Here is a 26,975-nt window from a genome sequence, read left to right on the forward strand (position 1 = left end):
CTGAATGCAGAGCAATAAATTTAGCCCCATTCAGATAATTCCATTTTAGCACATGTCTCTGTAAACTGAATGCAGAGCACAAATCTCCTTTAAAGGAATTATCAAAAGGGGTTAAATTTAGTATGCATGTTTAACTTATAATTTCTGAATGGAATTTTTTTTAAAACCGTGATCCTTGTAGTTCCTTATGCTTACTTAGAGTACTTATTTTAATTTCAGATCTAATATCAATGGTCCCGGTACACCAAGACCTCTGAGTCGATCAAAGGTTTCATTATCAAGTCCTTTAACAACAAACGGTTTGCCGAACAGCTCTGACAGAGAAATAAATGTACAACAAACAGAGGACAAGTCTCATAGGTATATCACCTAACTCTATGAATAACGTTTATATAAAGATTACAAACTCTATGAATAGAGTTTGTAATCTTTATATAAACGTTCAGGGGAAAGTTTTAAAGTGATGCATATGTAGAGATCCAATGTAAATTTATGTTATAAGCAAGTCATCTTTTCTTGGGTGCTTCATGTTATTGAATAAAATTTCAACCAAGCTCAAGATGCTGGATGACTGGCAAAAGCTTGGTCATAGCAGGGAGTCTTAATGATGATCTCAAAGAGAGAGAAAATGCAACAAGGCAGAGAGATATTAGGAGAAAATTTGAGCTGACGAGATAACAGCTGAAGAAATAAAATTGTATTTCAAGATTTATGGAGTGCAAATGTGAGGATTGTATGAGACTAGAGAGAATATGTTTTGATATTGAGAATGTGAAAATGTTTACCTGGTCATTGGATATGGGTGTTGGGGAAATGAGTTGAGTCCTAGAGTTAGACACCACGGAGACGGGCCCTTTGGCTCAACTCATCCTTGCCAACCAAGGTGTCCAACTGAGGTAGAGCTATTGGCATTTTTGGCCCTTGTCTTTCAAAACCTTTCCTGTCCATGCACTTGTCCAAATGTATTTTAAACATCCCTCATGATTTTATAAACGTCTAAGGTCACGCCCTCTGTTTCCATCACTGCAGGAAGAACATTGCAGCTATCCAATCTCTACTTACAACACAAACCCTACAATCCCACAAACATCCTTGTGAATCTTTTCTGCATCCTCTCTAGCTTAATCACATCCTGTAGCATAATAACCGGAACTGCACATGATCCTCCTGTTGCAGGCTCGCTAATACCGTGCACAGCTGTAACATGATGTTGCAACTCTTGTACCCAATGCCCCAATTGTGGGCAAGCGTGATATACACATTTATTTCTTCACCTTCCTGTCCTCCTGTGTTGCTACTTCAAGGGACTGTGTACGTACTCTTAGGTCTGGTTGTTGTACAATACTCTCTGACCCCTAACATTCATTGCCTTGCTCTGGTTTAACTTTCCAAAAGGCATCACTTCGCATGTCTGAATTAAATTCCACCTTGCATTCCTTTGCCACTTTCCCAGTTGATCTAGATCCTGTTGTAAGCTTTGACAACCTTCCTCGCTGTCAACTATAACACTATTTTGTTAGCTATAAATTGACTTATCTTGCTACTAATGGGATCCAGCACAGATCCCAGCACTGGTCCCAGGTTTCCAATTTGTAATTCCCTCCCCTCTTTTGTATTGAATTGACTAGCTCACCCTGGATCCCTCATGGGACCTTGTCAAAGGCCTTGAGAAAGACCAGATAGTCAGTGTCTACTACCTTGCCTTTGTCAGTCACCTTCATCATATTGAAAAAAACAAATTCGTAAGACTCAATTTTCCACACAAAGTCGTGCTGATTATCCCAAATCAGTCCCTGCTTTTTCAAATGCAGGTAGATCAAGTCCGTCAGAGTTCCCTCCAGTAATTCTGCCACCACTGATATCAGGCTCGCTGGCCCGTAGTTCCGTGACTTGGCCTTGCGGCCTTTCTAAAATAAAAAAACATTGCTGCCGTCCTCCAGTCCTATGACACCTCAGCTTTGGCTAACAATTATATAAATATCTCTGCAGGGCCCAAGCAATATGCTTCCCACATGAATTGGGATACACTTGGTCAGGTTCCTGCTGCAATGTTCGATATGACTAACAACTTGGAAACTGACAAATGCACAAGATCAAAGGTAGAAAGTTAGCCCCCTGTATTTGACAAGGGGATCTACACTATTAACGCGGTTGTGTGCCAAATTGTTGCGTCTAATGCATTATTTAAATTTTTGATCAGTGATTCACCTACATCCCATGAAGAGGACGTTCCAAGTACCTGTTCAAAAAATAAACATTTGGAAGACACAATGGAAGCCGAGGCTCCTGAGGTAAAACGACTGAAATTTGACGAGGAAAATGAGGAAAATGAACCTGTTCATTCTGAGACTTCCTCAGAAATGCCTGAAGAAAGTGAGAATACTGAGAAGCAGGAAGAAGCCAAAGATGATCCAGCTAACGTAGATAAAAAAGGTATTGTATATTCCCTTAGATATATGAAATAATATTCTGGTTAGCAGTAAATTTTTTACAAAGTTCTACTCATAGAAAATGGTCTGCCAGCAAGCCCCAACAATCACTTGTTTCAGTCTTCAATACAAATGAGAAATGTAAAACTAGGATCATTCCCTCAATGTAAAGCAAACAGTTGAAATTAATCTTAGAACAGTAACACTGCTGTGGAGTTGGTTCCTCACAGCGCGAGAGACCTAGGTTCACTCCCGACGACCAGTGCTGTCTGCAGAGTTTGTACATTTTCCCTGTGACGTGGGTTTTCTCCAGGTGCTCTGGTTTCCTCCCACATTCCAAAGACGTGCATGTTTGTTGGTAAATTGGTTTCTGTAAATTTCCCCAAGTGCGTAGGGTGCAAAAGTGAGATAACATGGAACCAGGATACGGGTTATCAATGGTTGGGTATGGACTCAGTGGGTCCAAGGGCCTGTTTCCATACTGTATCTCTAAACTAAACACTAATGTTGCAGTGGATACTGATGTACCCTGCTAAAGAAATGAAATTTAACAATTAATTTGTATTTGAGAGATTTATATTCCAAACCCCATCGGTTCTCCTTCTCCAATTTTAAGATGCATTTTTTTTTTCTGTAATCGTATGCTTTCACATAATCCTCATGGAAAAATTGGCAGGAAGATTAAGAATATATTTAATGTGGCATACCTAATAGGATGTCTGCACCATCCAGATGAACATTTCTCCCCACCCAATCATTCATTTATTCTTCTGGGAGAGCTTAATATGGGGAGATAGTTTAATCTCAGGAACCTTGGGTTTTCTATTTTCTCCAACATTCTCGTATATGAATGTACAATGTCAAACTTCAAAACTGTATGTCCATATTGTACAATATATCATTTGAGCCTCTCATAGAGTTATATAATTATGACTACAACCATGGAAACAAGTCTTTCAACCCAACCTGTCAATGCCAACCTAGGTACTCCTGTATAAGCTCGTCCTTTTAGCCCATCTAACTGTTTTGCCATTTTCAGGGAAGTTTGGACCTGTAACTCCGAGATCCGTCTGCTTTACAACACTTCCCATGGCCCTATCATTCACAGTAGGCCCTGCCCTGGTTTGACTTCCCAAATGCGACATCTTGCACATGTGAATTAAACTCAATTAGCCAGTCCTCAGTCCACAGTCCACTTGCCCAGTTAACCAAGATCACACTTTAATCTTGATAACCATCTTCACTGTCTACAGCACCACCTATTTTAGTGTCGACTGCAGACTTGCTGATTATTCTCATCCAAATGTTGGATTATAAACCACATGCCTCGTGTCCAAGTAACAACCTTCCAGCACCACCACCCACTACTTCCTACCATGAAGCCAATTCTGTATCCAGTTACCAAGATCTTCCTGGATCCCATACAATCTAATTTTTCAGAGCAGTCTACCATGCAGAAAGTTAACAAAGCTAAATGGTTCTTGTGAGATCAGCACAGTAACAATCAAGGAATATCGCCTACACAACGGCACATTGCTGCATGGCATTGGAGAATGGGCTTCTGATAATATTTTGTGTATTTACAGAATCAAGTGCAAAAATGAAAGCCTTGTTTGAATCTGATGAAGAGAAAGTTGAAGTTTCATTTAAAAACATCAAGACTTCGGATGAAAATCAAATGGACCAATCGGACCTAACCAAGACTTTAACTTCTGAAGAAAGTGAAATCAGTGATAATACTGATACTATTAGAAACAGTGTGGACTGCAGTGCTGCAGAAAAACCAGATACACCCCCCGAAACTCCAGAAATGCCTTCTGAGAGCCCAATGGAGAACAGTGCGGATGTCACAGAAGAACCAATGGAGCAGGACTAAGAGTAGAGATAATCTGTGCTGTATTTTCCATGAGGTGTTGCTTTTACACTGTATAAATTTTATGTAATAAAGTGGACCTTTGTTTTCCAGAAGAGGAGGAATAGTCCTTCTCTGATCCCTGGAAGAGCTGTATTAGATGAGAACTGTGAAACCAGCTCCTTTAGATCTCATCTACTGCTCCCATCATTTTTGTTTTGTTTGGTCAAATCAGTGGGTTATGCATAGATTTTTATTTAGAGAAAGTTTTTAAACTGGATAAATTGTCACGATGTTTTGCAGTTCATTGAGCTAGGCCATTTACTGTAATTATTCTTTGTCTAGTTTTTAAACTTCAAGATTTAATTTCTTGGTCATTGTTTCAACTTTTAATACATTTACTTAAAACACTGCAGAAACCACAAGTTGCAACACATTCCAGAGAAAAAACTCAATTATACATCACTTCTATTTACTTCTGATCCTGCATTGATGGAATTTATTACTCAAAAGGGAGTAAGTGGTTTACATAAAAGTGAAACATCAAATCTTCAAAATCAGTTTTGGTTGCAGAATAAATGCTTTTTTTAATTCACTGTTCAAGCAGAAAAAGGTGGGAAGTAGTTGCTCAATTTATGCTCAGTGGTTAAAACGTTGCGAACATTTGACTAAGTCCCTTTCAGTTAAAATACTTGTAGCATGCGGACAGCAATGTTACACTTATACCACTGACTGTGTTGAAGAGCTGCGGCAATTAACCTGTTAATTTAGTATTGTGCCAGATCTTGTGTACTGGTAATACAATTTTAGGGGGTGCATTGAACCACCATGATTTGTACAAAATTTTGAAGTGAAAGATATTTTTGAACATGCTACTACATATTGACAGCCAGTGGTTGTACATCTTTGGAGATGAGAACTCAAAGCACAAATGATAACCTGTACTTGTGTTGTTTTCTGATTTCCAGCTTGTATATTCAAAATCCTTCAACTAACTTCCACAATTACTGGCTGTCAAGTTTGTACTTGTTTCTGGCAACTGTACTTTTTGATATTTAGAATTTTTAAATTTCTGTAAGTAGATTTTGTAGATTGTAATTGTTCACTGCCTTTGTGACACGTTATATAATTGTATAATTTGTGTGTAAACTGAATGCTATGGCTTTCAATACAGTATTCATATAAAGCAATAAATGTTATATCTGGACACAGTCTGGAGATACACTCCAGTTCCCGTTGATAAAATTTGCACAGGTTTACCAGAGGCCATAATGACTGCACGTAACTGGCAATCTGCAAGATTGGCAGTCTTGTCTTTCCTGTGAATGTAGTATTTTGCACTTGTTAAAGTGAATATTCTAAAGATATAGTTTTGTGGGATCTTAAATTAACTTTCTTATGAGATAATTAATAATCTTCATCCCAAGCGGTATGTAAAGTTTTACAGGATGCATCTGCGCTGTAACATTGTTTCTCCTCAGTGCTGTGGTTGCAAATATGCATCTTAAGTTGCTAATTAAACAATAGTTTCACAAGTTTTTTACCAATCTGATCAGCAAAAATGTTTTTGAATTTTAATCTTGTTTTCATTATCGCCTGGGAGAATTCTGACAGTACAGAGTAGTTCGGCTACAAAAGCCAGGGTTGATTAGGTGCGCATCTGTACATGGGGTGAAGTAGCAGAGTTTTTTTTTTTTTTTTAAATACACCAGCCTAGCTTTTTATCTTTGTAATGTTTCAGATAACCAACTTTACAATCAGATTAGATTCTTAAATAAACCTGGAATGATGAGTTGGTTACATTTCCAAGCTTAAAACACAGAACGAGGGGTGGTAAAGATAGAAATGAAAGTTGAACGTAGCCAGTTCCTCTTTACTCTTACCCATCTAATTGTCACTCCATAATGATATTGTAGAAACATGTTCAGCTTCCAGAAACAGTAATATTGGCAAGTGATATTTGAAAAGATTCTAGAACAAGCTACTTAAATTATATATGCTAATGCAGTTATAATGAAATATTGTAACATGGTAATGTAGCTGACCATGCTTGTGCTGTACACAGAAATCTATTTTATCCAGTTGATCTTTTTAAAACTGCTAGTTTTTGCTTCCACGACTTCATCTGATCCAGTTCAAAGAACAGTAATTTGCTTTTCATTTATTCTATACTTTTTCCTCAAACTTGACTTGCACTGTTGCTGAACAGGCACGACTCTGGTTTGCTAACTTAGTTTTAATCCTTCATTTGTATTTTTATATGCATGCAATGAGTGGGCACTAACATTGTTTATTGCCATTAAAAAATGGTGGTGAACTGTTGCCCTGAAATGCATCAGTCATATCACAGTGCTCTGCGGGAGGGAGTTTCATGCTTTCAACCAGCAAAGGTGAGAGAGGAGCAAAATTGGGTCCAAGCCTTAATGATGTATGACATGAAGGGCAAATTGAAGGTGGAGTCCCCACTGCTACTGCCCTTGCCCTTCAAGATGGAAGTTTGACGAAGTGCTATCATGTAAGCCTGTCAAAGTTGCTGTAATGCATCTTATGACTGGAATATCATGACGCACTAATGGTTCACTGCAAATGATGGGTACTAGTATTTCAAGAATAAATAATTCATGTCTTGCCTCAAATTCAGTCAAATTTGTTAATGGAGTGTTGTAGATTGTTGTACTATTTTCACTTGAACATGAATCCGAAAATAACCAACTTTAAACATGAAGAATTAGACAATCTGATCCTAAATTTATTTCTTATGCACTTGAAATGGTTAAAAAGGAAAGCATGACATTTGGGAGAAGGTGTTATTAAATTGAATTAAAAGTAAGGTTGACTTATTTTTGCATTGATTGCAAGGCCTGAAACTGAAAAATAATGGATAATGCCATGCCCTTCTTTCCACTTGTCACCTGTTTATTTTGATTATGGTGCAGCTCTGGCTTCATGTGTCCAGTTACAAATAGCGAAGTTATTCACACCTAGATTCCACTTGTTACACGTCTTACTGTTGCAAAGAAAGGAGGCATAATCATCTGCCTTATGCAGTGAAATACTTGCCAGCTGAACAAGTATCTCAGCTAAATACTTCATGAATGATGAAGAACAACTACTACTCATGGGTACACCTGTTCTGATGCTGATTGTGGTGTTAAAGATTCCTGGATGCTGGTGGTGAGAGACTTAAATACCAAGAACAGTGGAAATTAGGTTCCCTATTAATACTGGATTAGCAGGAATTGATTTGAATCATGGAAAAGGAATTAAATCAATGTTATACCTTCAGTTGACTGGATTGCGCTTTAGAAATGTGGGATATTGACACTTTCTAGTGTTTAAAGTAAAAAATTGGGCAAACATTGGTATGATGGGTTTTAACTTGCTTAAAATTTATTAGGGGAGAAGTATAAACGGTTCTGGTGCAGAGTTTGGAAATTGCCAGAATGATGCAGAACATGTATATGTTCATCACTTATCAGCAAAGCATTTCAATGAAGCAATTGGGTTAAGCTTTGTTTGGCCCCTTGATTGGAATTATTTCCATGACCGTCTTAACTTATTTTTGGCCTCCATAAATTTGTGGGAGTCCATTTCAATTACCAATGAGTTACAAGTTTAGTGCTTGCAATCCAAATTACACTTTTTTTTTAATCAGTTTAAATCCATGACGACCTATCCCACTTTGGATACAAATTAATATGCCATCTTCAAACCATGATTCATCTTAGATGTTACTATGAGGTTTTGATATTTTATTTTCAAATCTAAGAAGACACTCTCTGGCTATTCCAGAATTGAAACGTGTAAGACTTGAAAACAGCCTTGATTACATTGCACATTCTCTAATATTGGAATGTTCCCTTGTGACTTGGTGACCACATGATTTAACACAATTTGGGTTAATTATTTCATGACTTTCATTCTGCAGTTTTGTACAATTAGCTATGTCACTGAAATGACTGAACAATTTGAGCTAGTCTCTGCTGGGAGTATTGACTATCCATTACTACATGTAACCCAAAAGTTTTAAAAACGTGTTTGGGAGAAATGTTGATATATTTTAAACTATTTTCTCTATCAGCTGTTATTTCTTGGAATGAAAAGGTGAGTTTTTCAGTAAGGTTCTTGGGAGTCAAGCCTTACAACCTGGAAAGGGGTAATTTGGCCCAACTTTGTCCATGCGCACCAACTTTTTTAGCTGAGTCGGTCCCAATTGCCCGTATTTGGTCCATATATCTAAATCTGTCCTATCCATGCATCTGTTCCAATTTACAGCCTTCACAGCTTCCTTGTGCACCTCATTCCATGCATGCATTGCCCTGTGGGTAAACACATTTCCGTGGGTGAGAGGGGAGAAGAATACTGACTATTCGACTTATCTGCATCTCATGATTTTGTACACCTCTATACGGTCACACATAGGCCCCCCATGCTCCAGGGACAAAAATGTCCCTCTTAAGCCTCTGAACGCCAGTCCTGATAAGATCATGGCAAATCTTTTCTGCATCCTTTGCAGATTAATGACATCCTTCCTATACCACAATCATAACTATATATAATACTCTAAATGTAGTTTCGCCAATGTGTAAATCTGGCAAGATGTTCCAATTCCTGTACTCAATGCCCTTACTGATGAAAGAAGCAAGCCATACATCACCTTCACCACCTGTATATCAGTATGGCCACTTTAAGGGAACTGTGCATCCATACCCCTAGATTAACCTGCCCTAAACTGCTCTCCAGACCCCTATCATTTAGTGTGCTTGTCCTGCCCTGGTTTGTCTAACCAAAATACATTATCTCAGACCTGTCGAAATTGAATTCCACGTGCCATGCTTTGACCTATTTCCCCTATATTCCCCAGTTGGCCCATATCTTTGTGTAAATATGGATAGCTTTCCTCATTCTCCACTCTACTACCAACTTTGATGTCATCCATAAAACTAACCACTTTAAATACATTCTCATCCAACTCATTAACGTAAATGGGAACAATGGTGACCCCAGCACTGGTCACAGAGAATCTTTTGCACTCTTGAGGACTGGAACTTCACCTCTGAAGATAGATTGCATTGTCCGATAAGAGTGAAGATTCAGCCCAAAGCTAAAAATTAATTTAAAAAAAAACACCTAAAGATCATAGACCTGATGCCCTTTTTCTGCCGGGGACCGGGGGTCAAATGAGATGGAGTAACTGAGTGAAATCCAGGTTAGTCGGGAAGTGGTGTTAGGTAAATTGAATGGATTAAAGGCCGATAAATCCCCAGGGCCAGATTGGCTGCATCCCAGAGTACTTAAGGAAGTAGCCCCAGAAATAGTGGATGCATTAGTGATAATTTTTCAAGACTCTTTAGATTCTGGAGTAGTTCCTGAGGATTGGAGGGTAGCTAATGTAACCGCACTTTTTAAAAAAGGGAGGGAGAGAGAAAACGGGGAATTACAGACCAGTTAGTCTAACATCGGTAGTGGGGAAAATGCTAGAGCCAGTTATTAAAGATGGGATAGCAGCACATTTGGAAAGTGGTGAAATCATTGGACAAAGTCAGCAAAGATTTATGAAAGGTAAATCATGTCTGGCGAATCTTATAGAATTTTTCAAGGATGTAACTAGTAGAGTGGATAAGGGAGAACCAGTGGATGTGTTATATCTGGACTTTCAGAAGGCTTTCGACAAGATCCCACATAAGAGATTAGTATGCAAACAAAGCACACGATATTGGGGGTTCAGTATTGACGTGGATAGAGAACTGGCTGACAGACAGGAAGCAAAGAGTAGGAGTAAACGGGTCCTTTTCAGAATGGTAGGCAGTGACTAGTGGGGTACCGCAAGGCTCGGTGCTGGGACCCCAGCTATTTACAATATATATTAATGATTTGGACAAGGGAATTGAATGCAACATCTCCAAGTTTGGGGATGACATGACGCTGGGGGGCAGTGTTGGCTGTGAGGAGGATGCTAGGAGGCTACAAGGTGACTTGGATAGGTTGTGGGACTGGGCAAATGCATGGCAGATGCAGTATAATGTGGATAAATGTGAGGTTATCCATTTTGGTGGCAAGAACAGGAAAGTAGACTTTATCTGAATGGTGGCTGATTAGGAAAAGGGGAGATGCAACGAGACCTGGGTGTCATGGTACACCAGTCATTGAAAGTAGGCATGTAGGTACAGCAGGCAGTGAAGAAAGCGAATGGTATGTTAGCATTCATAGCAAAAGGATTTGAGTATAGGAGCAGGGAGGTTCTACTGCAGTTGTACAGGGTCTTGGTGAGACCACACCTGGAGTATTGTGTACAGTATTGGTTTCCTAATCTGAGGAAAGACATTCTTGCCATAGAGGGAGTACAGAGAAGGTTCACCAGACTGATTCCTGGGATGTCAGGACTTTCATATGAAGAAAGACTGGATAGATTCGGCTTGTACTCGCTAGAATTTAGAAGATTGAGGGGGGAATCTTAAAGAAACGTACAAAATTCTTAAGGGGTTGGACAGGCTAGATGCAGGAAGATTGTTCCCGATGTTGGGGAAGTCTAGAACAATGGGTCACAGTTTAAGGATAAAAAGGGGGAAGTCGTTTATGACCGAGATGAGAAAAACATTCAGTGGTGAATCTGTGGAATTCTCTGCCTCAGAAGGTAGCTGAGGCCAGTTCATTGGCTATATTTAAGAGGGAGTTGGATGTGGCCCTTGTGGCTAAAGGGATCAGGGGGTATGGAGAGAAGGCAGGTACAGGATACTGAGTTGGATGATCAGCCATGATCATATTGAATGGCGGTGCAGGCTCGAAGGGCCGAATGGCCTACTCCTGCACCTATTATCTATGTTTCTATTTTGAATTAAACCAGGTCAGTCTGTTAATCTGATGATGAAATCAGTCGTAATTCAGATCCCGTTCCTTAATGTAGAGACATTTTAAAAATATTCACCAACTCTCCAAAGGACGTGGATCGAGGTTTTTCACACCAGTGATAACATATATACATTTGACCTGCAATATAACTTGCATACACCTACCACTCTGTGGAAACAAACGTCCCTTGCACATCTTTAAACTTTCCCCCTCTCACCTTAAAGCTTTAGTATTTGACATTTCCAATACTCTGCTCCTGCTTAATACCCTACATGCTACAATTTTATACACTGCTATCAGGTAGTTTCCCAGCCTCTGCTCCAGAAAATAAAAACAATTCACGTTATTCCAATTGCTTTATAGTTCTAGCTAATAAAATCCAATCTAAGCAACATATTTGTGAACCTCTTCCGCAACCTCCCCAAAGCCTCAACATCCATCCTACAGTATGATGCTCAGAGCTGTGCACATCACTCCAAACGTGACCTTACCAACGTTTTAAACAGCTGCATCGGCGTCGATATTCTGTTTTTGTATTAACGGACATATGTCTGAAAACTATTTCAATGAGTTGCCATGCTAACGTATTTCATGAGAAAGTCACTAGAGAGTAACGTAAATTAAAACTAAGTAATATATGAGTATTACATATGAGTATTATTGAAACAATAAAAGTGAGAACTAATGTTTGAGTTTCGTCTTATTGCATTGCCCATGTGATCAGGGAGATTATCATTATTTCTTTAATTTATTTTAGAATTTGCTTAGAGTCTCCGAGGAAATAAATCATAATTCTAGGTATTATCTATAATGGGGTGCGCCGTTGCGAGCCATTTAACTACAGACTTTGAACATCAGTCTCCAAGGAAATAAAAGAGCCGCTGATGATGATCATCCGCTGTGTGTTATATGATAAACAGCGATTTAATATGTATAAATAAATGTCCAAAGTTATTAAAGGTTGGCACTGCACATATCAATGAGTTTCAAGCGCAACGAAGATGACAATAAAAAACAAACATGTCTCTGTGGTCGAGCTATTATTCTTATTTCAGTCCGATTCAATATAAATCTGAACCTAAAAATTGATTTCCGATGACAGATCCGAAATGCTGGTGATGCAGGCAGCATCTCTGGAGAAAAAGAATAGGTGACGTTTGGGGTCGGAACCCTTCTTCAGAATATGTATTTAGCGTTGAGAAGTTCTGGTGAATAAAAACATTTCTTTTTAACAACCTTGTAGTTTATGTTGAGAAGCAGCATGCAGTACGCTTCACTTTTTAACGAGCTGTTCACCTTATTCGTGCAGCAATCTGCGTGAGTCAGTCAGGTGGGGGTTCCACCTTGTTTCAGTGTTCTTTTCCCGTTGCATTTCATGCAAGTTGCAGCAGCTGCGCCCAGAGTGGCCGGCGAACCTTCCGACAACCTGTTGCAACACCGCGCACAGGTGTGACTGATGCGGGTGTGCGCTCTTCCTCGTTGAGGCCGGGAGAAGCACTGAGTAGCAATGGAGTTTGTTGCGGTCTTCGTTAGGTAAGTGCTGCTTTTAGATTTGAAAACACTGAACTTCAGTCCTAAATGTTTGCACCAAGTCTTAGTGAACAAAGAAGACCCAATGTGCTCTCTCTCAGGCCCTTCGGCCCAACTTTCTCACACTGACCAACATATCCCATCTATATTAGTCACAACTTAAACTTGGCCCATCCATGTGCCTAATTGTTTCTTAAACATTGCAATAGTTCCTGCCTCAACGACCTCCTCCAGCATTCGTTCCATACACCCATCACCCTTTGTATGGAAAACGTTACCCCTCAGATTAATATCATATTTTTCTCCCTTCACCTTAAACCTATAAATACATGTTGGCTTGCCTGAATCTATCCTGTTGAAACTCTGCCTGTCCCATAACCCATGAGATAACTGTTCTTCCAACTCTAACCCCTTCCATCTCTGGTTTTAATTATTTTACCATTGGCTGTGTTTTAAGTTACAGTGAGTTTAGTTAAGTTGTGAAATTGTTGTGTTCGGCAAGGAGTTCAGTATGTTTGAAAAACAGTATGTATCATATATGCCCTTGATCACATACAGTCCATATAGAGTTGTAGATTGGCTATTGCATGTTAGCCAATCAGAATGCTTAGTAATTATAACTCCGCCAGATTATACCATTCATAGTGTAAAAACTTGCCCACTGCCTGGTTGTAGCTGTAGCAGTGTGAACATGTAATGACCTGCTTAGAAGATTATGACCTGAACAATAAAGATGTTTGTGTTTCAATCTGTGTGAGTTTGAGCTCTTTACAATAGTTAAACTGTTATAGTTGGGAATCATTTCAACTAACAGAAAATACGTTAAAAGGCTTGGTATATATTCCTCTCAACCTTACCTCACAGTACCCATGTTATTCTCACTTAGAAAGCGCCTGAGGCCTAAATATCTGAAGGATAAATCCATTCTTCTGAGTGACTTGTTCATATTTTGAATGTAAGTTTATAAACAAATTATCATTGAGTTTGTGTCTTTTGCGTATTTGATAAAAGTATTCTGAGATATTGGAATGCGTTCTAATTATTACCTGATGGAGAAAAACTCTCTACATATACGTCAGTGGAATGACTGAGAAATAGTTTTGGTACTTGTAGTGGGAGATAATAATTCATCAAGTGTGTATTTTAGATGTTGCCACGACATCTATTTGAAATTCTGATACACAGAACGACACAAGTCTTCCACCTGAAACCCTGGCATCAAAATTAGTTATGAATGGAATTAAATGGAGATTTTCCGAAGTACATAAACGCAAAATTTATGCATGATACTTTGGAGATGGTAATTATACATGTGCGCATCACAAAACTGTATAAGGCAGGTTACTTATATTTCGGGTTCCTTAATAAATTAAGTTTCATTCCACTGTTATTCACCAGAAAATTCTGAACTGCTTATTTGAAAGCCATTTATTCATTTATGGTAATACATTTCATTTTAAAACCATTTGTTAACATCTCTGTTGTATTTGAAGTGTTATTACGTGAGATAAGTTGTTGTAATACATTATTTATATGTTGAAGGGATTTCAATGTTAAATCCCAAGAAGACTATATAATTGAAGTCATGTGTTTAGCTTTATGTACAGAGCAGGCAGTAACATTGTTTACTGTTTGAGACTGTGAATGTACTCTGGATACTAATTTGAATGAACGTTATCGAAGGATAATAGCAATTGGAACTAAGAAGCGTGTTTGTATATAGACTTAATTTTTATTTTAATTGATTGCCTCAATCGTTCTTTGTTTGACTTTGTACAGGCAAATTCTTTGTGGTTGATTCTTGCACAAGAAATTTGGGAGAATGTGATAGCTTGCATTAATTTACAAATGTTAGGGTTTTCTAATATGATTACAGGTTTTAGCAATTAAATGCTTTCTCATTTTGCAAGTACCTTGAATGAAAGTTGATGGCTATGTTACGGCTAATAATGTGATGCAAAATTGAAGAAGGATTACTGCAAAGCTTAGGCAAATTGTGCTTTCTGCAGATTGAATGTGCATTAAATTTGAATTTATCTTTTTCAGAAGTTGACCTTTATGAATTACCTCAAGTGCATTTACTTTTTCCCAATTACTATATCATGCAATGTGTAGCATTTGTATATTATTTCCATGTGATGCATCGCATTCAGCTCCACCCTCGTGCTTCTCCCATCCATTGTAACTTATCTTCAATTCCATTGTGATTCCATGTTATTTACCCACACCAAGGGTCAATTTACAATAGCCAATTAACGCACGAACACATCTCAGCTTTTAAGGTAACGGGGAAAGATTTATTGGGAACCCGAGGGCTTTATCACACAAAGGGAGGTAGGTGAATGGTATTAGCTGCTGGAGGAGATAGTTGAGGCAGGTACTAATGTAATGTTTAAGAAGTATTTTGACAGGTCTATGTGTAGAATAGATTTAGAGGGATAAGGGCCAAACGCAGGCCGATGGGACTAGTGTCGATAAATGAGGCATGTTGGTCGGCGTGGGCATGTTGGGCTGAGGGGCCTGTTTCTGTGCTGTATGTCTCTATGATTCTGAGATGTGTAAAGAAACTGAAACGTATAGGGAGCACGTGTAACTTCACACAGACACACTCAAAGCCCGAATTGAACACAGGTCTCTGGAGCCGTGAGGCAGCAGCATTCTCTGTTGGTCCATTACGCTGCACTGACTTTGTTAGAGACTGCATCTTTGAGACTGCAGGGTAGCTTTAGCGATGAATCATGACTCTTGTAGTATTCAGTTAATAATTTTTGCTTTCAACTTGCTTTAATATTTAAGAACCAAGTCCTTTGTGCAGATAGTGGTTCATCAACTGCCTTCTGTGGTAAATATAAACTGATGTGATTTCCTTAGAACATGGTTGCTTCCTAATACTGTGTGCCACTTTCATGCATTGAAGCCATCCTTCTAGCCCTTTCTCACAGTACACTTCCATTGAAAATACAAAATTGTTGCTATCTTAAAAATTTACTCAGGCCTTGAACTAAATGTGAAAGCCACAATTCCTAGGCTGTCAAATTGTGCAAATAATTCAATATGTTGAGTGGTGCACGGTTTATTGTGGAAAATGCCTCCTTCCATTTACCTTGCATTTTTACAGGTTAATAGGTAATTTGCAATCTGCCAAAGATGATAACAAATGCATTAAATCTTGTATTATTTTTTTACAAACCAAAAGTTAGACAATGTAGATCAATTGAGAAAGCTCTCTTCATTCACAGAACATTTATTGTTAAGCAGTCTGAGTGGTGTAGCAACACTGGAGGCGAAATGTAGAATGAACGAACTGAAGATGCTGGTTTATACCAAACATAGCATCAGTGCTGGAGTAACTCTGCGGGTCAGGCAGCCTCTCTGGAAAAAAAAGATGGGTAACGTTTCAGGTCGGGATCCATTTAAAACATTTTCTGCATTTAAAAACAGAATTTTCTCTGATTTAGCCTCTCAACCAGGTTAAACAGTGAATTGGTTTAGTTTAGTTTAGAGACAGCGCCAAAAGAGGCCCCTCGGCCCACTGTGTCTGCGTCAAGCGCCGATCCCCGCACACCACCACCATCCTACACAGTAGGGACAATTTACAATTTTATTGATCCCAATTAACCTACAAACCCATACGTCTTTGGCGAGAGGGAGGAAACCAGAGCACCCGGGGAAGTGAAATGCATGGACAGCAGACAAGATGCACCAAAAGGTTGCAGGGAGTGAAGGACTTTAGTCACGGGGAGAAATTGGATAAAATGGATTTGGTTTCCCTGGATTTATGGGTCAATTTTTAGGGGGCTATGAAATTATTAGATAAAGGAGGTGGTCAGGATCTTTCCCTCGCATTAGGCATATCAAAAAACAGTGGCATAGGTTGAAGGTGAGAAGAGGGAGTTTCAAAAGGGAACTGAGTGGTCAAATCTTTACACAAATAGTTATTCATTACTCAATCTAGTTTGCAGGGTAGATAATGAAGTCGGGTACCATCACTACATTTAACAGGTATTTAGATGGGCACTTGAAACAGAAGGATATAGGTTTAAAGTGGGTGAATAAAAGTATAGATTGGCAAAAACTATCAACGGTCAGGGTTGCTTTGGGGACTTTAGGCTTTGTTTTTTGTTTTTGCACTATTTTTTTTCTTCATTGAATTCCTTTTTGTTTTTTTATATTAACTATTGAATACTATGTTTACAAACCCTCTTGACTCTTGGCAAAATACGTCACACCATACAAAAATTGCATGATTTAAAAAAAAGTAATTGAATGCTTGCCTGTAAATTATCAAAAGATCATGTGATAGGAGCACAATTAGGCCATTTGGCCCATCAAGTCTACTCTGCCATTCAATTATGTCTGATCTATCTCTCCCTCCTAACCTCATTCTCCTGCCTTCTCCCTGTAATGTCTGACACCCTTACTAATCGAGAATCTATCTATCTCTGCCTTATATATATCCACTGATGGCTTCCACAACCTGTGGCAAAGAATTCCACAGATTCACCACCTTCTGACTAAAGAAATTCCTCCTCATCTCCATAAAATAACATACTTTATTTCTGAGGCTATGACATCTAGTCCTAGACTCTCCCACTAGTGGAAACATCCTCTCCACATCCAATCAATCCAAGCCTTTCACTATTCTGTACGTTTCAATGAGGTCCCACCCCATTCTTCTAAACTCCAGCGAGTACAGGCCCAGTCCCTTCAAACGCTCATCATATGTTAACCTACTCATTCCAATGATCATTCTTGTAAACCTCCTCTGGACCCTTTGCAGACCCAGCGCATCATTCAGATACGGTGCCCAAAATTGCTCACAATATTCCAAATGCGGCTTGACCAACGCCTGATAGAGCCTCATCATTACATCCCCGTTTTTGTATACAAACCTTCTCGAAATAAATGCTAGCATTATGTTTGCCTTCTTTACTACCGATTCAATTTGAGGATTTACTTTTTGGAAATCCTGCACCCTCTGATTTCTGGATTCTCTCCCCATTTAGAAAATAGACTACGCCTTTATTCCTACTACCAAAATGCATGACTCCACACTTTGCTACACTATATTCCATCTGCCACTTCTCTGCTCACTCTCCCAATCTGTCCAAGTCCTTCTGCAGAGCCCCTGCTTTCTCTACACTACCTGCCCCTCCACCTATTTTCGTATCATCTGCAAACCTGGCCACAAAGCCTTCAATCCCCTCATCCAAATCAGGAGGGAGAGATAGATCGGCCATGATTGAATGGCGGAGCAGACTTGATGGGCTGAATGGCCTATATCTCCTCCTATCACTAATGAGCTTATTTCTGAGTTCAATAATAAAGACGGGGGATATCTAGCAGAGCAAACTCTGGTTTCCCAGGAGCAAGTGTAAACATGTAAGTTTGCAATCTGGCAGCGATCATAAACTTCACTCAACATCTGTAAATTATTCTTTATTGGTCAGCTGTGTACTTAGGTATAAGGTCTTTGAATAACTTTAACGGAAAAATGCATTATTATTTATTAAGCTCTGCATCTGAATTGCTGGATCAATGATTTAAATCCTATCTTCATAACATTCACTTTTAATATTATTTTGCCCTATGGCTTTTCTTCTGGTGCAAGCTGTCTTTTCTTGGGTGATTCACAATTCTGACGTGTTGTTTTGGTACCCAGTGGAATATTCCCTGCAGCTCAATGTGTTCTTGATGCAATATCGCTCGCTAGAGAAAAAGCAACATTTCACTCAAAAACATCACGCATGCTATTTGCACAATTTATCTCATACACCCTTTGAGTATTTGTGATACATCCAGATTGTAAAAAATATGTAAATCTTTGATCTCAAGTAATTATTATCTTTAAAACTTGGTAAAAGTTGAGTTGCCAAAAAAAAACAATGCACGTGTCTTCATCTTCAAATAGTTGTAAAGCAAAAGATTGAAGAATGGACAATATTTAGTTTGTAGTGGAGAACGTTTTGATCTTAGAAGCTCCTGAAGTCTGTCAGGTCCTTTAGTAATTGAAAAGCCAAAGGAAAAGTTGATAGTCTAAATTATCTGTAGTAACTTAGTCATTATTCTGACCACTTTTTTTTCTTTCTTTTCTGTATGTAAAAAAAAAAACAAAGTCTTAAAAAAACCCAGTGACTGCATACAGAATGCTCTAAATGACATGGTAAAGGTATTGAGATGGTGAAGTCGACCGACATGTCTTTAATATTTTCAATGGATGTCTTGGAATTATTTTGGGTGTGTTTTGGATTATAGCGTATGGTGATGCTGTGGTTTGCTTATCGTCTGTTTACAGTGTCAGCTGTTGCTCAGAGCCAGCATTCTCATCTCGTGATTCAGAAATTTAAAGCCAGGCATGACCCTGAACATGTGGTTGTTGACTTCTTTTATTCTGTGTCCCATTCCCATTTTGATTTTCCTGTTTTTTGACTGTCTGCAATGTTCCACTGAATGCCCAGCCCAAGTTTCTGGGACAACACCTACACTTGCTAGAAGACACCTGGCCATTAAATTCAACAATTTCAACAGTAACCACAGCTCCCATTGCAGATAGTAGATGCTTGTAATATACTGCAGCAATACCTCTGGGAATTGCTCCTGGTGCTTAAGGTGGCATGTTGATAATATGTACTTGCATCTCTACCAACTACCCTCCTATGAGCACTTTTACCTTTCCCTGGCTGGAACTCTCCTTATAAACTATTGCCTAATATGCTTTACTGAAAATAAATTCTTCCTGCATTTGAGAATGCATTCATAGGGACCAACCCGAAATGCCACCTATCCATGTTCTCCTGAGATGCTGTATGATCTGCTGATTTACTCCAGCACCCTGCCTTCATGAGCTAGCATCTGCAGTTCCTTGTTTCTACCCTTCAGTTGATGGCATTGCCACTGCTGAAGTCTCCACTGTCGACAATCTGTTGAGGGGATGGGGTGGGTTCACCATTGACCAGGAACTCAACTGGATCAGCCAAGTTACTCGTGTAGCTAGAAGCAAGATAGAGACACGGTATCTTGGAATGAGTGATTCACCTACTAATTCTTCAAGGCTCTTCCACCATCTGCAAGTCAGAAGCCAGAAGCATGGATGCACAAATGACGGCAGAAGAAGAAATCTGGAGCAAAACACAAACTGCTTGAGGAGCTTGGTCGGATGTGGGTCCTGACCTGAAACCATCCCTTTGTCTCAACAGACGTTCCCTGACTGTTTCAAGCCAGGAGTGTGATTATAAGGTCATATGTGACAGGAGTAGAAGGCAGCCATTCGGCCCATCAAGTCTACTCTGCCATTCAATCATGGCTGATCTATCTCTCCTTCCTAACTCCATTCACCTGCCTTTGCCCCATAACCCCTGTACTAATCAGGAATCTATCTATCTCTGCCTTAAAAATATCCGCTGACTTGGCCTCCATAGCCTTCTGTGGCAAAGTATTCTACAGATTCACAACCCTCTGACTAAATACATTTCTCCTCGTCTCCTTCCTAAAAGAACATCCTTTAATTCTGATTGAATGCTCTCTTCTTGCCTGTCTGCCCCCATAACACTTGTGAAGCTTGAACTGATCCAGCATAAGACAGCCTGTTTGTTTGATACCCCAGCAATCATCCTGAGCATTCATTCCCTCCAATGTTGACTTCATCTATAAAATATTGTGGCATCATCTATAAAAGATATTGCAGTTCTTTGGACCTGCAAGCAACAACCCCCAAATCCTTAGGAACTGCCATCAAAAAGGCATGGATAGAGTGGATGTGGAGAGGATGTTTCCACTCGTGAGAGAGTTTAGAATCAGAGGACATAGCCATAGAATAAATAGGATGTACCTTTAGGAAGGAGATGAGAAGGAATTTATTTAGTCAGAGGTGGTGAATCTGTGGAATTTGTTGCCACAGAAGGCTGTGGAGGCCAAGTCGGATATTTTAAAGGCAGAGATTGATAGATTCTTGATCAGTATGGGTGTCAGTAATTATGGGAGAAGGCATGAGGATGGGGTTGAGAGGGAAAGATGAACGACCATGATTGAGTAGACATGGTGGAGTAGACATGATTGGCCAAAAGGCCAACTTCTGCATCAATAACATGAAATTATGAAAAAATGATCCAGGCAGCAGGCATATTGAAACATTCTTAATTACATGCACACTGTCCTGATTGCAACTATATATCTGTTACTTCATGTCTGGGTCAAGATCCTCAAATTTGCGGCTCATAGGAACCTTTTGAAGAGCAATTAGTAACGGACCAGAAATACTGGCAAAATACTGCCCTGGAAAATGGGGGAGAGAAAAACAACCGTTTTTTTTGGAAGCAGGGTGGAATCTGGAGTCACAAATATTGATGAGAGTTCACAACTGTTAACAAATCTCTACAGTAGACACAAAATGCTGGAGCAACTCAGCGGGTCAGGCAGCATCTCTGGAAAGAAGGAATGGGTGACGTTTCGGGTCAAGACCCTTCAGGGTTCTGACACATTTAAAATATCAGACTTGAGTTGTACAGTTGTGCACAACTTGTAATACCATGTTTATGAACTGCTTATTTTTAAAACAAAGTAGTAATTCGAATTCTGGTGTTTCAATCCAGTTTTGCGTGTTAACGAGGTTTGACATATTTGCATTGAAATAATGAGATCCATTTTTACATCCTTTTGATGTGATGACCTTTTTTGCATTTTGAAATGAGGTGGTTGAAAGGATTATTTGGAGATTCATTAGATTTTTTTATGTGCTTCAACCTATTTAATATAAATAACTTTGTAAATGAATTTCATCGTCAAGTCATCAATTTGCACTTTTTTCATAATTTCCACATTAGCTAAATTTCCCATCCATGGCGCTATCCGGAGGCAAGACACCTCCAGGTAAGCATAATTGCTGTTGCTGCAGATAACGTCTTGTTTAATCTGCTAAGCGTCGAATTGGTTTTGTAGCTTGCAGCACAATAATATGTTTTCTTCCACATAACTTCACAAAATTGAACTATGTAATTGAATATAGCTCCTGGCATGTTTAAATTCCAAAAGAGGTAAAATAATAGAATAATTAGAACACAAATGACTTTTTTTTGCATATGCTTGTCATAATATATATAGAACATGGATAACAGTTGTTGAATACTTCAAATCAAATGTTTTCTTAGAAATACTTGTGTAGATTTGCCTAATTTGCAGACTTGATGTAGTGAATTAATTCAGAGTATGACAACATTAATTTTTGTGGAACTGTTAAACGTAAATGATTTTTTTTTTAAAGTGGAAACTACTGCAGATTCAGGTTAATGGATGTCCACGAGATTGCATTACATTTAGAAGGATGAGAGGGGATCTTATTGAAATAAGTTATTAAGGTATTGGACATGCTAAAGGCATGTTCTCGATGTTTGGGGAGTCCAGAACCAGGGGCCACAGTTTAAGAATAAGGGGTTGGCCATGTCGAATAGAGATGTGGAAAAAAAAAAAAAATTCACCCAGAGAGTTGTGATTCTGTGGAATTCTCTGCCTCAGAAGGCAGTGGAGGCCAATTCTCTGGATGCTTTCAAGAGAGAGTTAGATAGAGCTCTTAAAGCTAGCAGAGTCAAGGGATATGGGGAGAAGGCAGGAACGGGGTACTGATTGTGGATGATCAGCGATGATCACAGTGAATGGCCGTGCTGGCTCGAAGGGTCGAATGGCCTACTCCTGCACCTATTGTCTTTCATATTTAGTCATTTAGAAACTGCTTTTGATCAAGTTCTCTGTTCAAGGCAGTGATTTTTTAGCCAATTAATTTATTTCCAAACATTACACATAGAAGTCCTGTATCCAGGCACTGGGGCATTGCAAGAGCAGGTGCAATAAATATATGGGGTCAGATTGTCCTGGAGCCAGCCCACTAACCTGCTGGTCCACAGCCCATACTTGGCAGCAGTTGAGCTTTCAACATCTGCAGGATAACACAGTTCCTAGACCACTAGTCCCCCCGGAGTCTCTCTCCTTTCGTTCACTTTTTCTACCCCTTCTCTCATCAGCCACATAACAATCTACTTGAGTTTCTTATCCCTTAGCCCTTACTTCACCTTCCCCAACCTGTTTGCATCTGCCCTTAATCCCTGCTTCATGAAACTCTGGAGGGTCAAAAGATCACACGGAACAACAACAGGCTCCTCTCCCTGCGCTGTAGAACAGAGCGGTTCAGGAGATCTTTCACCCCTGCAGCCATTAGATTTTATAATAGTGACTGCTAGGCTGTATGGGGCTGCTTTGCTTTTTTAATAGTTAATTATTGGGTCTTTTTAAGTATTTATTGCTTTCAGGTATTGTCCATATTGTATTTTATGTATTTTTTGTCTGCTTTCATTCTGAATGTGTGGGTTTGTTGGTTGTTGGCTTCTGGACATCTGAATTTCCCTGAGGGGATCAATACAGTATTATTATTATTATTATCATCATTATTCATCTTGTTCCAACCATCATCTACCAATCTCTGTACCAACCTCCCTATATCCTTCTATATATTAGCTGGTTTCTCTCTACCTTCCCAGTCCTGATGCAGGATTAAATCATGATCAACCTAAATCATCATTGACTATCCATTCACCTCCGCATATACTGTTTGACCTGCTGAGTTCTTCCAGTGGTTTATGTGTTGCCCAGATTCCAGTTAATGCAGTCTTTTGTGTCTCCATAACTCTTTTCTTTTCCTTTCTACATTGTGTTCAACTGCAATGTTCCTTAAATCCCAGTGCCTTCAATTGTGTTAAGAAATCTATTATGCGGTGATTTACTAAGAGCTATTGGAAGCCTGTGTGAAGTTTATCATGCACTGCCTTGCATTCTACCAGTTAATCAAATAACTCAATCAATTTAGTAAAACAGTTTACCTTTAACCTCTTCCTAGTGACTGCTATATATATATAAAGTATGGTTTTTACAAGTGACAATTAATATTGCTCTTGTGTATCCAGAAGCTTCACTGCTGATTCTTCAGTTACGATTTATCCTTCTCCCATTTTTGAACTGGATTCTGGCAATTTCATCATTTGACATATTTCTATATCTAAAGAGGCTTGAACAATTGTGGACTAAGGATGAGAATTGAGCTGCTGCTATTTCCATAGTGAAGTGAATTCAGTAACCTTGCACCCTTTAAGAATGGACTGTTCCAATTTGAGCACTGCCAATTATTTAATTATCTCTATCTATTTGAATCCTATCTAATTGATATGCACTTTTCTCCCTTTACTGCAACTTTTTCAGCTTCCTCTTTTGTTAAGTTGATAAAGGGAATAACATTTGGTGCAAGGTAAAGTCCTATTAAAGATAGTTCGAGTGTTGCAGCGAGGTAGATGGTAGATCAGGACCGCACTCCAATTGTCGACAGCTGTCCTGAGCCAACATCTATCTCATTGGAGACTCTCAGACTACCTTTAATTGGTCTTTACTGGACTTTCTCTGGCACCAAACGTTATACTCTTTGATCACGTATCTGTACACTGTTGATGCCTCGATTGTAATCATTTTTGGTCTTTCCGTTGACTGGATGGCACACAACAAAAGCTTTTCACTGTACCTCGGTACAAGTGATAATAAATAAAACACAAAAAGTCAGAAGTTAGTACTTCAGCTATGGCCCCTGGCGCAACCAGAAGGATTGTTATTTAGTCCTTGATTAGCCCTACATTTCTATTGACTTTTAATTCTGAAACTTCAAAGTCACAATAGTTCTTAAGATGCAAATGTTCTTAATTAGCTGCAGAGCATTTTGGTTGGCCTGAGTGACTGCAAATTAAATGTGAGTGCTTTTTATGCAGTGTTTGCAGGAGGGATGTGCATTAAGGAGGCTGATGTTCTTTGAGATTATTAACCTATGTGAGTGTAAGGTGTGCAATGCTGTAAAATGTAATGATTTGAGATGACACATATTTATTGTTTTCTCTAAATAAAGGGTGAATTGATCTTTTTAAAATCTGTATAACATTAGGGAAATCATAGATGAAATTCTATATATTAAAGAATACTATATCTCGTTGAACAACAACTGTATATCCAAGCAAAGATTAACATTGTATTTGTTATAGAAGTATCCAGCAGAAGATTTTATCACAGAATCTGGAGATGTATGACCATGGAGGCCTTAAAGCTCCTCGTCTCTGTCTCTGTTGGAACTAGGGGGATGGGGAGCAAGGGTGGAGCTACGGGGTACCGAGGAAACACGAGTGGGGGCCTCATCTATGATGGGAGAGTGGAACCTCCGTTCTCTAAAGAATGAGGACATCTCAGATGTTCTAGTATGGAACATCACATCTTGGGCGCAGATGCGACGTAAAAGGAGGAATTGGGAGCAGGATGGGTAGAAGTGTAGTCGAGATAGTTGTGGGAGTCGGTGGGTTTGTAATAGATGTCAGTCAATAGTCTATTTCTTGTGATGGAGACTGAGATCAAGAAAAACGGGGGGGGGGGGGGGGGGGGGGGGGGGGGGGGGGGGGGGGGGGGGGGGGGCAGACGCAGATGGTCCAAGTAAATTTGAGTGCAGGACGAAAATTGGTGGTGAAGTTGATGAAGTCCATGACAGGCGGAATCAATGATAAAGGAGGCAAAAGGGCGTCAGATAAGGAGAGAAGAGGAGTGAAATGTAAAGCTAGAGGGAGGGATATCGGTGGGAGGGGACGGAGAGGGGGATAAAAGGGAGACGGGATATGGTTGTATTACTTAAAATTGAAGACCGTTTTCTGCTTCTTGAAGGCAATGATATTTGGATATCTACCGCACTTCACAGCCTTGTTGTGCGTACTAAGATTCTTTACATTGATCTAATAAATATTAATTTAGTGGGAAAGAATTTGTGGCTTAAAAACACACAATTTAAACAAAAGTGAAGATAGCCACAAAAAGCTGGAGTAACAGCAAGACAGGCAGCATCTCTGGAGAGAAGAAATGGGTGACGTTTCGGGTTGAGACCCTTCTTCAAACAAGTGCACGTTTGCGCATTTAAAACGTACTTGGAGAGAGGATGGATAAAAGTTTGTGTGATATTTCCTTCTGCTTGCGTTAAGTTTACACCAGGCAAGTATTAATTGCACCAAAGAAACTCAAAATAAACCCATCAGCTCAGAAACAGATGTGTATCAACAACGAGGAAAGAGTATCCTGATGTTGGCAACTGGCTGCCCAGATGTTCTAGCAGGTGACTGCTGGAATAAGCAGCTCTTATTATGAAACCTGTTGGCTTTGTATGGTTATTTAAATATTATAATAACCTGAGTAAAGGTTCTAACTTTTAATTCTGAATGCCAGTTAAATTTATATATAAATCAAGATTGAAAAAGGTGAATATGTTTGAAACTTCTCTGATGAGAATTATTATGAGTAATCTTCACCAGGAGCAGATGCCGACTTGAATAATGAACCTTGACACATGGATTTTGTGCTGTGTAAAAATACAGGTCAACGCTCGATACATTGCCGACATTACAGGTCAACTTGCCGACGCTCGATACATTCAATACATTTTGGTTGCGACGTGAAGAGACGGCCTTTGCTTTCTCACAGTTTTTGCAATAATTTGTGAGTTTCCATTGTTCAGCTGTCCCTGTGATAGATCATAAAAATATGTTTGACATCATACTTCACGTGACTAATTTTATTAAATGTATCAAACTTATAACTGCATACTTTATGGCAGCACAATTTTAAATACTTGTGGCAAAGGTATCACAGACAAGTAACTTGTATCTTGTCTGACAGCGGTAGAGCTGCTGCCTCACAATGCCAGAGACGCTGGTTTAATCCTCACTGTGGGTGCTGTCTGTGTGGAGTTTGCCCTGTGATCACGTGGGTTGCCACCTACACTCCAAAGATGTGCAGGTTTGTAGCTTCTGTAAATTGTCCCTAGTGTGTAGGATAGGAACAATGTACGGGTAATTGTTGGTCGGCGTAGACTTGGTGGACCAAAGGAACTGTTATATCTCCAAACTAAGCTAAACTGTTAACCATAAACTGAAAACTGTTGATCTGTACATTTAATCTGTAAACCATGAAACTCTACTAAGATAAACTATCAACAAAGTTAAACTATCAGTTAAGTTAAACTATTAATCAAACTATTAATTGAAATAATGTTGATTACAATGACTGAAAACCACTTTTTTAGTTTAGTTTAGGGATACAGCATGGAAACGGGCCCTTTGGCCCAGCAAGTCCACGCTGACAATTTTACCGAAGCCAATTAGCCAACAAACCTACACATCTTTGTAGTGTGGAGCCTCTGGAGAAAACCCACGCAGGTCACGAGGAGAATGTACAAACTCCGTGCAGACAGCACCCGCAAGGTCTCT

The 26,975-nt window shown here is 39.3% G+C and overlaps 2 protein-coding genes across 3 annotated transcripts in view; one reads left to right on the forward strand and one right to left on the reverse strand.

Moving 5' to 3' along the window:
* ppp4r2a (protein phosphatase 4, regulatory subunit 2a) overlaps positions 1–5,819 on the forward strand; it is a 44,666-nt gene extending 38,847 nt beyond the window's left edge. For both annotated transcript variants that reach the window (XM_055647699.1, XM_055647698.1), the window contains exons 7-9: positions 220–360; positions 2,201–2,433; positions 4,016–5,819. In XM_055647699.1, the coding sequence (XP_055503674.1) occupies positions 220–360; positions 2,201–2,433; positions 4,016–4,305 (664 nt within the window). In that variant the 3' untranslated portion in view covers positions 4,306–5,819. The remainder of the gene's footprint in view (positions 1–219; positions 361–2,200; positions 2,434–4,015) is intronic.
* The window catches only part of shq1 (SHQ1, H/ACA ribonucleoprotein assembly factor), a 354,350-nt gene that overhangs the window by 142,120 nt on the left and 185,255 nt on the right, over positions 1–26,975 (reverse strand). The gene's annotated exons all lie outside the window — the stretch shown is intronic.

The sequence above is a fragment of the Leucoraja erinacea genome, chromosome 16 (assembly GCF_028641065.1).
Source record: "Leucoraja erinacea ecotype New England chromosome 16, Leri_hhj_1, whole genome shotgun sequence".
Lineage (NCBI taxonomy): Eukaryota > Metazoa > Chordata > Chondrichthyes > Rajiformes > Rajidae > Leucoraja > Leucoraja erinaceus.